The sequence below is a fragment of the Penicillium griseofulvum genome (genome assembly GCF_001561935.1).
Source record: "Penicillium griseofulvum strain PG3 chromosome Unknown contig_86, whole genome shotgun sequence".
Lineage (NCBI taxonomy): Eukaryota > Fungi > Ascomycota > Eurotiomycetes > Eurotiales > Aspergillaceae > Penicillium > Penicillium griseofulvum.
In genome coordinates this window covers 1,152,612-1,168,432 of record NW_024467473.1, presented here as the reverse complement: position 1 = coordinate 1,168,432, position 15,821 = coordinate 1,152,612, and the positions used below count along the sequence as shown (strand labels likewise).

At 47.4% G+C, this 15,821-nt stretch overlaps 5 protein-coding genes across 5 annotated transcripts; 1 reads left to right on the top strand and 4 right to left on the bottom strand.

The window, feature by feature from the left end:
- Positions 1–307: 307 nt before the first annotated feature.
- Positions 308–1,618, bottom strand: PGRI_037800 (Carboxylesterase, type B; the record flags this gene model as incomplete). The annotated part of the gene is made up of 1 exon (XM_040791493.1): positions 308–1,618. The coding sequence occupies one exon, from the start codon at positions 1,616–1,618 to the stop codon at positions 308–310; it is 1,311 nt and encodes a 436-aa protein (XP_040645570.1).
- A 3,713-nt stretch (positions 1,619–5,331) lies between these two features.
- On the top strand, positions 5,332–6,441 carry PGRI_037790 (uncharacterized protein; the record flags this gene model as incomplete). The annotated part of the gene is made up of 1 exon (XM_040791492.1): positions 5,332–6,441. One exon carries the CDS (start codon positions 5,332–5,334, stop codon positions 6,439–6,441), a length of 1,110 nt encoding a protein of 369 aa, XP_040645569.1.
- A 1,192-nt stretch (positions 6,442–7,633) lies between these two features.
- PGRI_037780 (uncharacterized protein) lies at positions 7,634–8,491 on the bottom strand (the record flags this gene model as incomplete). Its single annotated transcript, XM_040791491.1, has 1 exon — positions 7,634–8,491. The coding sequence occupies one exon, from the start codon at positions 8,489–8,491 to the stop codon at positions 7,634–7,636; it is 858 nt and encodes a 285-aa protein (XP_040645568.1).
- A 556-nt stretch (positions 8,492–9,047) lies between these two features.
- Positions 9,048–10,513, bottom strand: PGRI_037770 (putative mitochondrial ADP,ATP carrier protein (Ant); the record flags this gene model as incomplete). The annotated part of the gene is made up of 5 exons (XM_040791490.1): positions 9,048–9,596; positions 9,652–9,897; positions 10,111–10,187; positions 10,269–10,290; positions 10,463–10,513. The coding sequence occupies 5 exons, from the start codon at positions 10,511–10,513 to the stop codon at positions 9,048–9,050; spliced, it is 945 nt and encodes a 314-aa protein (XP_040645567.1).
- A 3,414-nt stretch (positions 10,514–13,927) lies between these two features.
- On the bottom strand, positions 13,928–15,817 carry PGRI_037760 (KRI1 family protein; the record flags this gene model as incomplete). The annotated part of the gene is made up of 2 exons (XM_040791489.1): positions 13,928–15,573; positions 15,640–15,817. The coding sequence occupies 2 exons, from the start codon at positions 15,815–15,817 to the stop codon at positions 13,928–13,930; spliced, it is 1,824 nt and encodes a 607-aa protein (XP_040645566.1).
- Positions 15,818–15,821: the final 4 nt, after the last annotated feature.

Genomic DNA, 15,821 nt, shown 5'->3' with positions numbered 1-15,821 from the left:
CATATGCTCAAATCTCTGATTCGTAAAGGAACTGCTTGCGAACACAGAGAAATCTCTCATCACATAAGTAATACCACTCCTCTTCTTCATTTCCAGATTCTGTATTTTGATCTGATGCAGCGGAAATGTTGGTCTCTTGTTCCACAGTGACCCCATGGCTTTTGCGGGTGAAATTGTTTCCACTGGCCTCACCATTTCCGCTGCTCTCTTAGGTTTCGATGTCGATGATCTTACGTCCCCCGGGATTGACGCTTTGTGTAGACGACTTTTCTATGTATAACCTTTGACTGATGCATTTTATCTAATCCTAAGAGCCGAAGTAATCCAAAGACAATTCTAAAGCACGGCATTGTTCCAACTCATTCAAATCCCTCATCCCAGATGGCCACTGAAGCAGCCGAAGCTGACTTTCTTTACCAAACGGCTCCCACGGCTCGCTTGCCTCAATCTCTCGAATTGTATTACTATATCCTCTTGCCTTCAAAAATGCCAAGTCAGGGGTAGGCCTAGCCACCCTTGCAAAACTTGCCCAAGAATCTAGCACATACTGCGCAAATGGCAGATCGAACTCATCCCGAAACGGTAAACCCTGACGACGGAAACTGCCAAACACGTAGAACAGCTCACCAGAATGGCATTTAAAGTACTCCTGGCTCGGGTCACCATTCGGGAACTCATCCGTGGTGGGAGCATTGCACACCGGGGCATTGGGGGACCAGCCGGGCATTTGGTATGAACGGCTGAACTCGTAGTAGAAGATATCGGGGAAGACATGGGTTCTCGAGGCTGCATATGCAGTTGCTTGATCAATACAGCGGAACATTCCATCTGTGGCTATGCGGGAGGAGGTATTGAAGATATCAAGCGTAGCATTAGCGGTTGATGGCACGGGGAAGAGTTGACTTGGTGCAACTGAGTCAGGCAGGCCAGATTCATTGAGGAAGGACTTCAGAGTTTGTCCCACTGCAGGATAACCAATCATGGCAGCGCCATCGTCTCTCATCGTACCGATCATCAAAGGCACATTGGCAGTTGATGCTGGGTTTATCAAATCCAGCTCCGAGCTTCGGAGGTAGACGCCATCAACAACCAGATACCGCGCCGAGTCAGCTAGATTTGCAATTGTTGTCGCGGGGAGTTGTCTCAAACACTCGACCGGTGAAGCAGCATTTGTGCAGTTTGTCTCGTTAAGAAGAGCATTCCCTACAACGTCCATCTCCTCCGCAATGGTATAGTACTTCGAGTAAGTTGTGCCATAAGCCAAGCCACCAAGATTGCTTTGCATAATTGCACCAGCAAATTTGCCTCGCGCTGCAGGAGAAGCAAGTAGTGCCCGTACTGAGCCTGCACCAGCCGATTGGCCGAAGATGGTTATTCTGTCTGGATCGCCGCCGAAGTCTTGGATGTTCCGACGAACCCACTCCAGCGCCGTGGTCTGGTCTGCTAATCCGTAGTTCCCGTTGGTGTTGCCATCATCCAGTGCAAGGAATCCCAATGTTCCCAGGCGGTAGTTTATTGTGACGACCACAACATCACCTCTTGAGGCTAAATTGCTACCGTCGAATGTCGGGTCGCTGCCAGTTCCGCCAGTGAAAGCTCCGCCGTGGATCCAAAGCATCACTGGTTTGAGGTGGCTTTTTCGGACTTTGTTGCTTTTGGGAAGGTATGGAGTCCAAACATTGAGAAACAGGCAGTCTTCTGAACCAGTTGTACCTTGCGTACAGTCAGAGCCATAGTTGAGAGCAGAAGCCTTTTTACCAGTCCCTTTATATACTTGGGAATAGTCCCATCGTCGTGGCTGCTTAGCATAGCGAATCCCCAGAAAGCGGAAACTGAATCGATCCCGGAATCTATATTTTGTTAGGATGTATTGCGAGGTTCTGGAAAACTAGTTCCTACCCAGTGATATATTCATCGTTGGAGTGGATAGTCACCTGCCATTGGGAACTTGTATCCTGGAATGAGCTGTTGGAGAAGGGAGCACTTTGTGTACAAAGAACGGGTAGTTTTTTGTTTGCAGAGTCTTTATTGATCCGACCATTTGTGTCGATGGTCGACGGTTTGCGGTCTGAGGCAGTCCAAAAACGTTGGCTGCGAGTGTATTTGCCTTGGAATACGAGGTAGTCCAAGCCGCTTTTGATGCTTTTGTAACTGGAATCAGTCCCCCAGAGAGTTTCTCCAATCTTTCGACAGCTTTCAGTCGCTTCTTGCCATGGTCTCGCACCGAGCACGACAATTCCTGAACTTGATAAAGGACTTTCAGCTTCTGTTCAACAGTCAGTCTTTGATTCTAGATCCTGATTTCAGAGAATATGAATACCTAGCAGGTCATTATGAATGAGAATGGAAATATCAGAGTTCAATGACTTGGGGCTCACTGCTGCATTTGCGATGATTGCCCAACAGAGAAATACAAACCCATAGTAGACCATCATCAAAACGTGCTTCAGAAAATTCCCCCTATAAACTACATTTAAACTATCCCCAAACTCCTATTTATCGATTTTTCTTTTTGGCTAATTGTCGAATTGGCCAATTATTTAGGCATTTGAAACCCCGCGTCGGGAAAATAGCCTTGATAAAATAGGTAGAAGATGGCCATTTATCCATAGTTTAACCTCATCTTCTTCAACATCTCGGTTTAATACATAAAGCTTGTTTTATCCCTAGTTATACATAGTATCAAATGTTGTACGTAGAAAAGTATGGTTTCACTTTCCCTTGTACAACCGTCCACCTCTAATTATTATAAGGGGATATGTAAAAAGAGTCAGAATAAATATCTAAATATCTACTAAAAGGATTAATATCACCAAGCTGTATATGAATATTCTTGTCTGGAATAGCACGGTGTGTGTGTACATAAAAGAAAGTATCTATTCCCCCGCACCAGCAAGGATTTTCCCCTTTGCGAAACATGAACATCACAAGATCTCATACAGCACTCAACATTTTCAATTTTATAGACCAGCATACCCATGGAGAACTCAAAGCAACCAGGACATAGTCTACCACCTCCACCTCCACCTCCCCCAGAGGACCCTCGATCAAAAATATCACCCACAGTCCTAAAGATACGAACCACATCTCCCAGCCACTTCTTTCAATCCCACTCCCAACCTCAAAAACAAACCCCTGCTCCAACAGGTCTATACTTCTTCTATGGCTCACTCCAAGACCAAAATCTACTAGTAGATCTGTTGGGCGTAAAACACGCCTCCCACCTGCGCCCCGCATACATCAAGGGGTACAAGTGTAAGCTTTGGGGACACTACCCAGCCTTACTCCTAGGAGATCCCGGAGACACTGTCACCGGGGCTGTGTACGAGGTACATACAGCTGAGGACGCGGAAAAACTAGCGGCTTATGAGGGGCCTAGCTATACAACTGTTGGGTGCTCAATTCGGTATACGGATGGCGAATCCCCAATACAGACAGAGGGGTACGTGTTCCTCTTCGTGGGCAATATGCGCGATCTAAGTGAGGGGTCTTTTGATTTAAAGCTTTGGTCGGAGAGAAGGGCAAGAAATTGAGACGTGGGGCTCGGACTTCGGAATCCGAGACGGGAAACTATACAACATAGAATGTACAGCGCAGAGTCGCTTATCATTTCTTCTTAGTCAGATTGGCTGACTTTGGAAATATTTTTCTGACTGCATGTGTCTATAAGGAACAGTTTTAAGAAGAGCAGCAAAATGCACCCCACGCAGCCTTGGAGGGGTAAAGCAGGGTAAGTGGGACCATATCGATCAATTGCATAGATAACTCGGAGACCCAGAGATAAGTAAAATTGTCGGCTAGTTATAGCATCATTGAGGGGTTTAATTGTATGGAATTGTAGAATGGTATCGAAGGTGACATGCAGGGCTAACTCGTCACCCGCATCTACTTCCCGCATGATGGGGGAGGGAATGGCCGAATTGAGAAAGCCCACAATTTCTAGACTCCAATAATAAACCCACTCAACAAGTGTACAACTGGCTTGTATGTCGTACATGGACCTCGCGCTAGACACATTCTTCGGGGCAACGGGGGCTTGGACTTCCAAGGCAGTCAACTATGTAAAATTCCAAGATGAGGCGAATATGGAAAGGTTATGCGAATACAACATATGGAAGGGTTACGAGTCCAACCAATGTTGTTCATGTTGTTATTAGTTAGGGTTTATGTATCCCCGTGGACATGCACAAAGAGGAATAAAAGAATAGCCAAGAGTTGTCACGGGTACAAGTGACGTCAAGGGCCTGAGCCCAGATTATAGTGGGACCCGTGGGAAGTGGATGTACCTAGTACATACCCGAGCACTCTATGTTCGGAGTACTTCCAAGGAAGTGACACAATTCAGAAAATTGAGAAAAATTCAAATGATTCAGATGATTCAGACAATTCAGACAATTCAAAATGATAGACAAGGTAATTCCAGAAACGTATAAGAATGACATCTTATATGTTCCAGTATATCCATAGACTGGAGTGCTACAAATGGTCCACGTGCCCTGAACGATGGTTATCAGCCGATAGGAGAAAATAGGGTTACGCCCTGGAGCGCTGCAAGCGTTCATTAAAAGGCGCACGAGCACTTACAATGGCCATGACTGGACGATAACAACTTGGCATGAGGGGTTTTTTATTTTTTATTACTCAGATATCTTGATTACTCTTTGATCGACTCAGGGATATTAGTATTAGATGGAAGGAGATGAAAGAAGATGGTATACAGAGTATAGAATATATAGATATAAAATATAATTAGAATGTATAGTTGTTATGTTTACAATAGAAAAGATAATACAGAGTAGAAGAATATAACAATAGTAATAATGTCGTATAGGTATAACTATAGAGCCGGAAGCACCCGGTGACGAGGCGCCAATCAATCCACCCACGCGCTTTCCTAAACGGAACACCCTTGGGCCTTGCCTAAGTACAAAGGTGTAAGTCACTTCCAGAGGCCCTTTGTACCCCTCCAAAACTTATCTTCACTTCTTCACCTTCTCACTTGATACTCGTCTTTCTGACGATCGGACTCCTGGAATCTCCTCTTATCGCGACTATCGCCCCTTGCCGCGTCGCATCCCCTGGAAAGCCCTAAACAAGTTGGCCTCAACTTTCCCCAACTTTGCTATACCGGCTACAGTGTCTCTTTGTCACTGTCTGTGAAAGGTTAGTTAATTTGCCTTGGACCCTTTCACTCTGAAACTATTTCTGTTGCCACCCCCCATCGTTTCCGTGGTACCTTCTTTGTCGCGTTTTAGACCGTCTTCTGACTCATATACCCCGGGTTGCGCGCTTTAGGTTCTTCTCCTTTCACAAATCCATATTCTATTCATCATGGCTTTTCAACCAAACTCCAGCATTGCGATGGCTCTTGCTGGCAAGACTGCTTCTGTTGATATCCCTCAGCGCCGCTCTGGCCTGAGTGGCGCCCATGTGTCTACGCGACCCGGCATGCCTGCGATGTTGCCCACGCCACCTAATTCCATTTCCCCGACCCTCCCTCCTCAGACCTTCAAGCACCGAGCGAAACTGTCGCCAGGATCGCCGCTATCGACTGTGCCCCAGTTGGACTCCGATATCGATCTCGAGGATGCGGAACAAGCCAACGGTCATAACCCCCAGCCTATCGATGACCTCGACAGTACCGGCGCGATCACCCCTGCCATGCTCTCCAAGTATCATCTTCCTGAGATCTTACTCCAGCAGGGACCTCTGGCTATCCGTCACGTTATGGGTCATCTGACAACTTCTGTCCCTGGCTTTTCTCACATCCCCCCAGCCAAGGCGCGCAGACTGGTTGTTGCCGCGTTGGAAGGTCGAGGAAACGGAGCAGCGACAGGTGGCGTCCAAGGCGACGTGGTGTTCGAGAAGATTGGTTGGGGCCGCTGGGACGCGCGACGCCGTGGTGAACCTGCCCACGATCGTGACTTGAACACTTCGTCGTCGCCTCCCTCGAGTGTTGCAGGCTCGTTCCAGCAGCGTGGCCTACAGATTCAGGGTCAGTCGGGCTGGCAGGGTGGTAACCGCCATCCGTACCGCATGAGCTTTGCCGAATCCACGGCATTCTCGTACACCGACGATTACGGCATGCAAGGGGACCTTGACATGCTCGAGCACGAGGCAGACAAAATGTCGCTCGATGGTGACGACGGCGAGTACTGCTCTTCCTCCGAGGCTCCCGATGAAATGCAAGAAAACGAGTGGGTTGAAGGCGATGACACCGATGAGGAGGACTGGGCACAAATTGGTGCTGACGCTTTGCGCGCCCGTTCGATGAACAATAATGGCAGTTTCATCAACAGCCACGTTGCGGCGCGCGCAAAGCCTCAGCCCTCTGGGATTTTCCCCGCTACTTGTCCATCTGTGGCTAAATTGCCACCCCGCACCTTCGACATCCAGGAACGCGCCGCTGTGGAGGCGCTTCTCTGCCTAGGCTCCATGTAAAGCCCCACCTTCATCATGATCGGCGTTTATTTTCTTTGAACTCTTTACGGGATACACTTTTTTTTCTTTTTTCATATTCACGGCCGTCGAAGCTGGTCTGGACCGCTTTCGGCCGTGGCTTTCCGGCAATTCATCCAGAAAAAAAATCCAAAGCCAGGGAAATCTGGCTAGTTTGCAGTGCAACTACCTTGATTCACGGGCGTTGGGTTGGATATCTGTGGTATTGGGTTTCCAAGATGGCGTTCAAGTGTTCAATTTTCTCTTATGCCTGATACGAAACAACTTGTCATGACGATTCAGGGTAGCAGTCCCGTCACTGCTACCACTATGACAACTCCAAATACCCCTTCTCTTCTCTTCTCTTTTTTTTTCTATTTTTCACATGGGATGGCTCAGTATCGTCTGTCACTTACTCATTCCGGCGTTTATCTTTGCATTAGTCAAGTCAGCTACGACTTCTTGTGTTTCTTTTTTCACACTTCAGACTTTTCTAATACTCTACTTTGTCTCTTTTTCTTTATGGGCTTTGATTCTGCTCCCCAATCATCATTGAAAGATTTCAGCCATCTGGAAGGAGATCCGGTCGTCTTTATTGATTGCACTGGCCCTTCCTTGTATGGAATCTCAGTCATCTTCACTGATTCAACTGAGATGTTGTCTTTTTCCTTTCTCTATTGCCCCCCCCTCTTCACTCGTCTGTGTTTCTCTTTATGTGCCCTACGCATAGTCTGTTGTACATTGCAGGTCCATCGCCCTTGCATTACCTTGGAGGGTTGGGCTTCGGCTTCGAGGCTGGATACTTAACGCTTCAGCTGCGGATGGGATGGAGGTACATATGCAGTCACTTAACTTAGAAACTTAACCCGTTGCAAATTCTGCACGGTTCAGTTGCTATCTTGTTCTTCTCGTTCGTAAACGTAACTGTCCAAGCTTGACATAGTCTAAACTACTTTATTGTCCATAACACCCACTCATTATGAAACTGCAAGTCTAACCAAAACATTTGTATTAAAAATATCATTTAAACCAAACTCCTAAGTACAAACTCCAAGTCCATAACTCAATTTGATACCCCATCCTAATCCCAAATAACCTACCCAAAACCCTAACCACCGCATACAAATCCTCAACTAGCAAACCCATAACAGAACATAAGACAAAAAGCCAATCCCCAATAAGCCCATACCTAACCCTAATCATGAACATCATTAATCTTCTTCCAAACCCCCTTCTCAACCTCAGCCAATTTATTCCCAGACCACCTCATCCACCCCTTCGCCGCACCAAGAAACCCTTCCTCCTCCTCGGCAGGGAAGATACTACTCGCTCCACCACCAGACCCAGCCCCAGCACCGGGATCGTAATGCAACGGCAAAGTCTGCGGACGAGCGTGCGAGCCCGCGTTCGCCTGGTACACAGATGAATAAGGCGAGGATGTCGAGTTAGGCATTGCAGTCTGCGGACCTAGAGTTGGCGCGTACGAGTATGACTGCGCGTAGCTTTGGGGTTGGGCTGCTGGCGATGGGTGGATTTCACCTGCTTTCGGGGGTTGGGGGTATGGAGACTGGGTTGTTGTCGCTGTTGCTGGTGCTGGTGCTGGGGAGGGATGGGCGCCTGGTTGAGGTGCGGAAGGGGTTGTAGTTGTGGATGACGTTGGCTCTGCGCCAGTTTCTGGTGTTGGCTGGGCGCCTGGCTGAGGTGCGGGTGGGGTTTTGGTTGTAGATGTTGCTGGCTCTGGGAAGGAGCTTGTTGGTGGTGGTTTGTCGGTGGATGTTGTTGCTGTTGGGGTTGGTTGTGCTGCTGTGGCACCTGGTTGGGGTGGTGCTGGGGTTGGATCAGCGGTTGGGTTGATTGGAGGGTTTGCGGGAGCTGCTGCTGCTGCTGCTGCTGCTGTTGTTGTTGCGGGTGCTGGTTGAGGTTGAGACGGTGCTGTTGCGGACTCTGCGGTGGCGGGTTCGGGCTGTGAGGTTGTTGTGTGTGTGCCTTCTTCCTGTATGTTGGGGTTCACGGGTGCTGAGGTGTAAGTTTTGATACCTGTTGGAGAAGACATCTTGGATGATAGAGAGATATTGGGGTGAGTGTCAAGGGAGTGAAGGGGCTTTGTAGCTTCAAGGAGCTTAGACGTCATTGCTATTGCCGCAGTGGAGCCTTGCCGCTTTGGGACCCTTTTGTTGTTTTTGGCTGTTGCCTGTCAATTTTGAATTATCAACATGTTGAAGTGGATTAGAGCTTTCAGTCATAGTCATAGATTGTGATATCAGCATAGCAGAAAGAAACATGCCTTAAAAAATTTGGAGACAACGATCACAGAACTGATGGAACAGTCTTATGAAAATTTTTACTATTACCCGTGGACTGTTACAAGGTTTACAAAGGACGAAGTTGAAAAAACGAAAGAGTTTGCAGGCAGTAAAGTACATTTGGGTACGAAAAGGAAGAATCAGACCATTCTATGCTTCAAGATCCTCCAGACCCATTTCTTGACGCATCTATCTTTTGACCATCCACATCCTCGAATTCCACGCCCAGTGGTTACACTGGGGGAGGTGTGCATCCCCTATTCAGTATAACTACAGTGGCAAGAGACTCACATTTCTGTGAATCGCTTAGAACTTCTTGCCGAGGAGGAGGAGCTGGGCCTTATCGTAGATGGACAGGACACCAGCACCGGCAACACCACGGAGGATGTTAGCACCAGCACCCTTGAAGAGAGACTTGACACCCTCCTTGGCGACGATCTGGCGGGCAGCATCCATGGAGCTCTTGTACTTGACGGCCTCACCAGAGGTCATCATCATGCGACGGCGAACGGTGTCAAGAGGGTAAGAGGCAACACCGGCACCGGTGGTGACGGTCCAGCCGAGCAGGAAGGAGGCGATGAAGGAGCCCTCAAGAGGACCGACGAGGAGAACGGGCTTGATGGAATCGTACATTCCGAAGTAGAGACCACGGTAGACGACAATTCCGAGAACGGAGGGACCGAAACCACGGTAGAGACCGGCAATACCGTCGGAGGCGAGGGTCTTGCGGTAGACATCAACGAGACCGTTGAACTGGCGCTCACCGGAGCCCTTGGAGGACTTGGCATCGTTGGCCAGACGGGTACGGGCGTAGTCCAGGGAGTAGACGAACAGAAGGGAAGTGGCACCGGCAGCCTATGGATTTTGTTAGCCGTGATCCAAGTGTGAGAGTAATTTCAGGGATACATACACCACCGGAGGCAAGGTTACCCATCATCCACTTGAAGTATCCATCACGGTCCTTCTTGTAGGCGAACATGGACTTGTAGGTGTCGCGGAAAGCGAAGTTCAGGGCCTGGGTGGGGAAGTAACGGATGACGTTGGCGGTGTTTCCACGCCACAAGGACATAACACCCTCAGCGGCGGCGGTACGCTTGAAGCAGTCGGTGATACCGTTGTACTTGCGGTCGAGACGACCCTGCTTGAGCATCTCATCCTATTTATCGAGTCTGGTTAGATGCTGAATTGATCCAAATTTTTGAGTTGCCGACTGTCACGGGCCAAGGGAGAAAATTTTTCACAGGCTGTGATGGACGTAAAAACACAGCCCAGGTCCAACATTGAACCTCAGACTGAGTTGTAATCGCGATCAAGCCTGATATTCTGCCTCTGGCCCACTCCAATTGGTGCTTGGAAGGTGATAACCAACCTGGTTCTGGATCAGGAGCTTGACACGCTCAATGGGGGCAGCAGCGGTCTTGGAGACAGCGGCGGAGACACCACCCACTAATACACAGTTAGTATGGATATCAAAGACATTCAAACTAGCAATTGCTAATAATTGAACTCCTCAAGCGTGACACGTACTCAGGAAGTCGACAACGAAGCCCTGTGAAAAACTTTGTTAGCCTTCTTGCTCGGTTCAATTTACATTGAAATAGCCATCAGCGATCCTTGAAATCGCGCATTGAATCAAATTCGACGATAAGTTGATGGACATCTCATCGATCGAAATCTTTACGCGACATCGAGGCCAGCTCGCAAGCTAGGAAAACACTTACGGGCATGCCGAGGACCGACTTCTCGGCCTGGTTAACGTCACCGGAACCCATTTTGAAGATAGTGCAAAAGAAACGGGATGCAAAAAAAAGAGAGGAGATGGAAAGAGTGTCAAGAAGAAAGAGACACCAGGGATAATGAGGAAGAAAAAGGGAGAGAGAAGGCGGGAAGGGGGGCCAGAAAAAAAAATACTCGACCGCCGGGCGCTAAAACCCAATCAGGAAGCCCAGCGGGTTAAATTACAGTATATTACGGTTATTATACTGTATTAGTTTGCCTCTTGCCGATATCTCCCGATCCACTGAAAATTCTGCAATCTGGCCAGCTGGTCTTGATATTGGGTCTGGACGGTGCTATGGGCGTATGGGGGTCTTTTTGGTTTGTTAAATGGATCACTCGGTCTCTATCTATAACATAACAACCCATCAATTCGCTTTTTTGCTTTGGGAATCCATCAGGATCTCATCTTTTTACTATGATCATCGACTTCCTGTAGTCCCGAGCAACGGCCCAAGCGCCGGTGCATAGTACCGTAGGGGTACGGTGTATATTTCCCTGTCCAATGCCGGACCTCCACTCCCCGGGGCAACCTCCTTTTCTCTGGCCGGGTATCCGATGGCAAACGGGGCATAAAAATTATATCTCGGTCTTGCCACCGATGTGGCTATTCTCTTCTGGCCCTGTGTATCTGGAATAATGTGCCTCTCTTGATTAGTTACTAGAATTTGAACTCAAAGAACACAATGTTACTAGTTTGTGTACGGAGTATGTTGCCTTTGTTCGTCTCGGGCGAGTGGATTCTCCCGAGGTCTCCTCGGCGCCCATATTCTTTATTTTGATTTTTTTATTAAGTTGATATATCGCATTGTACGGAGTAGCATAAACAGCTCCATTCTGCAACTGCAATCGCTGCCAGTTCTCTAGAATATGTGATACTTGGACTTCAATGTTGATATGAGACATTTTTTTTTGCTATCTTTATGTCGCAGGTACAAACTTTAACGTGATAGATCGCCGCATGGACGAAGTACCTAGGTACTTCACATGCGAAAAAAAAAAATGTCAGGTACCCAATAATAATAGTACACCATTAGCTCCACCTCGAGATTTGTCTGTACACTGTCTGAGTATTATGTACTCCGTACGGAGTACTTCCAAGTCAATTAGTTGCCCTAGCTCATAGCAGTATTAGGAGCTTCCTATAGCTGCATATGTTAGAATAAAAACATCTTCACCCCAGTAACCGCTAGCGGCTAAGTGGATCCGCATCGCATGGGAGCTTTCCGCTTTAGGAACTATCAAGTCCTACAACATACCTATAGGCACGTAGTGTACAACATAGTAGCATACGGGCGTAAAAATAAAAGAATTGCGCGGAATTCCTATTGTTTTCAACATCTGTCACGATATTATCTTTAGCTTGTGCGCAACTCGAGCTGCAAATTGTGTTTTTAGCTTTCTAGGAAATTGCAAATATATATATCTCTTTAGGACCACCATTCAGCACTCTATAAAAATATCCATTGCTTCTTTTTTTTTTTTTAAATTACACTTTACTTATTTTGACACAATAATTAAATTGAGATACATTTATAAAGAGTAACCATTTAACCTGCCAGCTTTACCCTGTGACCATGTCATTCGCTATTCTTACTCCTTCAAGCACAAAATGTGCCTCTCGCCAACGGCCTGGTTGTCCCCCCAATATTTCCATTTGCCCTCCTGAGTTGGGTTTCAATGGCAAGACCTGTCTTCACGAAAGTTATCCGAGTTGCCCTCCCAGTACCACGTTTGATGGAACTAAGTTCATCTCACCTGATACTTCTGGCTGTTCTCCTGACACCACCTTCGATGGGACTCGCTGTATCGCCGTCGTGCAGCCCAAATGCTACAGTTTCGAGGTTTGCCCTTCCTGTGGCCCTCTTGGTGAGGCATGGATGCGGGTCTCTAAGTGGGCCTTTGACTCTTAAGCCTGTGAGGCCGGCAAAGACCAAGATCTACTGAACCTCATCAGTTATTCTAAAATTGTCCCTCACTTTGCTTTGCTTTCCTCAACACCCATGCTCTCTCACTCTTCTAGTCAAACTGTGATGAGAGCATATGTGCTCTTCTCGTGAAGTAGCTTCACAACCCCTTCGTATGTTTCTTGGAAATTGTCACCCTGTAAGGGATCCACTCGTCAAAAATCAGCCATTGATCTCCATCATCTGTGTATTTCCATTATACCAGTATACTTAACTTCCTCAAAGTGTACCATCTTCTAGAGAAATATGATTTCAGGTGTATGACCCGTTAACTGGGTAAGATACAATGTATGATCTCTAACTGCCAGGACTACTACTTGACTACCTGATTCTTGCTAGAATTAGAATTGAGCCAGAGGGATCCTGTACTATACGGAAATCAACATGCCAATGTGGATATGCTGTCAGCCGATGGCAGCCTCCAAGTTGTAAAGGCCTTTATCCATCGCACCCCTTGTAAGTCTTGAAAAAAAGGTGCAGCTGCACTGAACGGTAACTTAGCACTTGGTGCAGTACTGGCATATGTGAATACGTAATTTCGCGAAGCATTGGACTACGCAGGGAAAAATGCTATGTTATCATGATAGAATACTACTCCCTACATATTTTCGCAATGTATTAGCCTCACTACTTCCAATTACAACAATCTCATTCAAATTATTAGGAATTATAAACACAAACAGTACTAAAGTGGAATCAGGCGCTATAAGGACCATTATAATACGAAGTGCACGGTTAGAAATCAAAATGAAAGTGAACGTATCGCGAGCGAATATATCCTTGAAATTCCTTTATGTGTATGTAACATGTATACTCTATGTTGTACATAAATGTTTGTTAAGAGCCATCTATATTTAAAGATAGACCTTGGATAGGATGGCGGTTGACTCCCAGATAATTAGATATTTATAAAGTGCAGCTGTGCGGAGTACTCCGTACATCATGCAGCTGCATTTCATTTGTACCTTTTCCGGATTATCTAGTTTTATCATCCAATAAAAATATAATATCCATAGGTAATATAATTTCACAATACATTATAAACCTACGTGCACGTGTTATTGTCTCGCTCTACATCGTCCTGAGCTTTCTCTCTATATGCCTCATATTGTGAACATTGTTATTCCTAGTAAAGGAAGTATGCCTCGATTAATCATTTTACTATACTCTAACGTTAGTGCTTCCACTGTGTCTAAACATGATTTTAAAGCTGGAGCTAGCCCTTCATGATAGGTTACCTCCACGCTAATCTTTTTTATGGCGGTGATTAGGGCAAGGGTGCACGTGATGCAACATCTGACATGATGATTTAAACTTGAGATATAGAACTATTCTTTCGTGTCCAAGTTGACCTCTCGACTTAATAGGAAACGAGTTTGGTTCGTCTCATAAATTAATTTGAAGAAAGCTATGAACAATCGCAAATAGACAGATGCAACACGTTTAATGCTTCTTCGACCTCTTTCTCTTCTTACGTGTGCCATCTCCTTCTCTGATATCGACCTTATCCTCACCAGCTGCCTCCTCGGGTTGACTGGGTTGGAAATCGCCGCCGAACTTGAACTCCGGCCCATTCTCATCACCGAAAGTGTCCTTGCGCCACTCGCGAAGGCGGGCCTTCTTGCCAAGCCTCTTCTGATCACGACGCTTCTGCTCTTCTTCACGGAATGAGGCCAGCTTTTTCAGACCAGCAAACTTGTTGAGTTGTGTGTCGTCTGCCATGAGGATATCTCGTGCTGTCAAGCCAAAGCTCTCTGGTGAGGTTTCGCGGTAGCGGAACTTTGTGGCGTTTTTCTTTGTAGCTCCGGGAAGCAAGGTGATGTCGAGATCCAGGTTCCGCTCAACCGCATCCTGAATGCGAAGACGGTCTTTGCGGGCCTCACGTTTCTGGATACGCTTCTCTTCAGCCTTGCTCTTCTTCTTAGATCCGGAAGCTTCGTCGTCATTTTCGGCTTCGGCTTCTGATAGCTCGAGTGTGGGCGGTGCTTCCTCCTCCTCGTAGTCTGGGACCAGGTCTTTGATATCAATATCATCATCCCATGTAGGCTTCTTAGGCTTCTTCTTCTTTTTGCCTCCCTCGTTTTCAATGCCCTCACCCTCCTCCGCGGCGTAATAGTCCTCGCCAAACCGTTTTTGCATCTCGGCTTCCCAGTTTGAGTCATCCCAGGAAGCATCCAGGAAGCGAGACCAGTCGTCGTCCGTGAAGTGTGAGGCACGAAGGCCCGCAACCTCCTTGATCTGCTCCACCTTTTTCTGGAGTTCCTCGGTCTTCAACTTGCGAAGACGATTCTTCTCAGTTTCGCGCTGCTTCTTCTCCTCCTCCTTGAGTGCGCGCTCGGCGTCGCGAATCTTCTTACGGGAGCTCTTCTCTTCGCGACGGACGGATTGCTGGTTGGTGAGATCACGAGAGTGGGTGACAATCACCTCATTCAGCTTGTTGGGGTCTTCGAAGCGGAAATTGTATGCTTCTTCCATAGCCTCCGCGCGCTCGATATCGTCATCATCATCCGAATCAAAGGGATGCAGCTCTGGCTTGTCTGCGGGGATCCAGGCTCGTGCTGACAAGAAGTTGGACAGGAAAGTCTCGGGGTCTTTGTCCGCATTCTCAATGTCGAGTTTGATTTCAGGCTTTGGCATTGAAATGTCCTGACCGGGCTTGCGGACCATGAAATCGTCGGCATCTTCCATCTCTTCATCGGACTTGTCTGCCGCTCCGTGCATCTCCTTGACAATAGCATTCTTCAAGTCGGCTTGCTCTTGGGCGTACGTCTTTGGGGTACTTTCCTCTTCGGCTGGGTTGACACCACTCAGAAGGTTTTCGGTATGGTACTGTCGCAGCGTCATGGACTTTTCCTTGGGGCCCTTTCCGGCATTAATTTGCTCTGGGTCGAACTCGGAGTAAAAGCTAGCATCTTTGTCGTAAACGCGAGGATCTTTGGAACGAATGGCGTTCAATGTCGCCGAAATTTCAGCATCAAGAGCTTCCGTAGCGAGCTCGGCATCGTCATCCTCTTCTTCGGAGTCGGAATCCTCAGAATCTTCGCCTGGACGGTTTCCAAGACTGGAGGACTTGCCATACTTTGCTTCCACTGTTAATTAAGCCAACGTTAGCATATGCGACTAAAGCTCAAAGCATGCCAAGTGTAAGAACATACGTCTCGCAACTTCCTCTCTCTTTTTGTTGTGTTCAAATCGACGAGCGTAGTCTTCATTGATCTTGAATCCGGCATCAGGCGACTGCTTGCCGAGGAGGACTCCACCAGCATCGTCCCCAGAGTCGCTGTCACTATCCTGGTCCAAGAGCTTTCGCATTTTCTTAGAAGGAGGCTCCATTTTG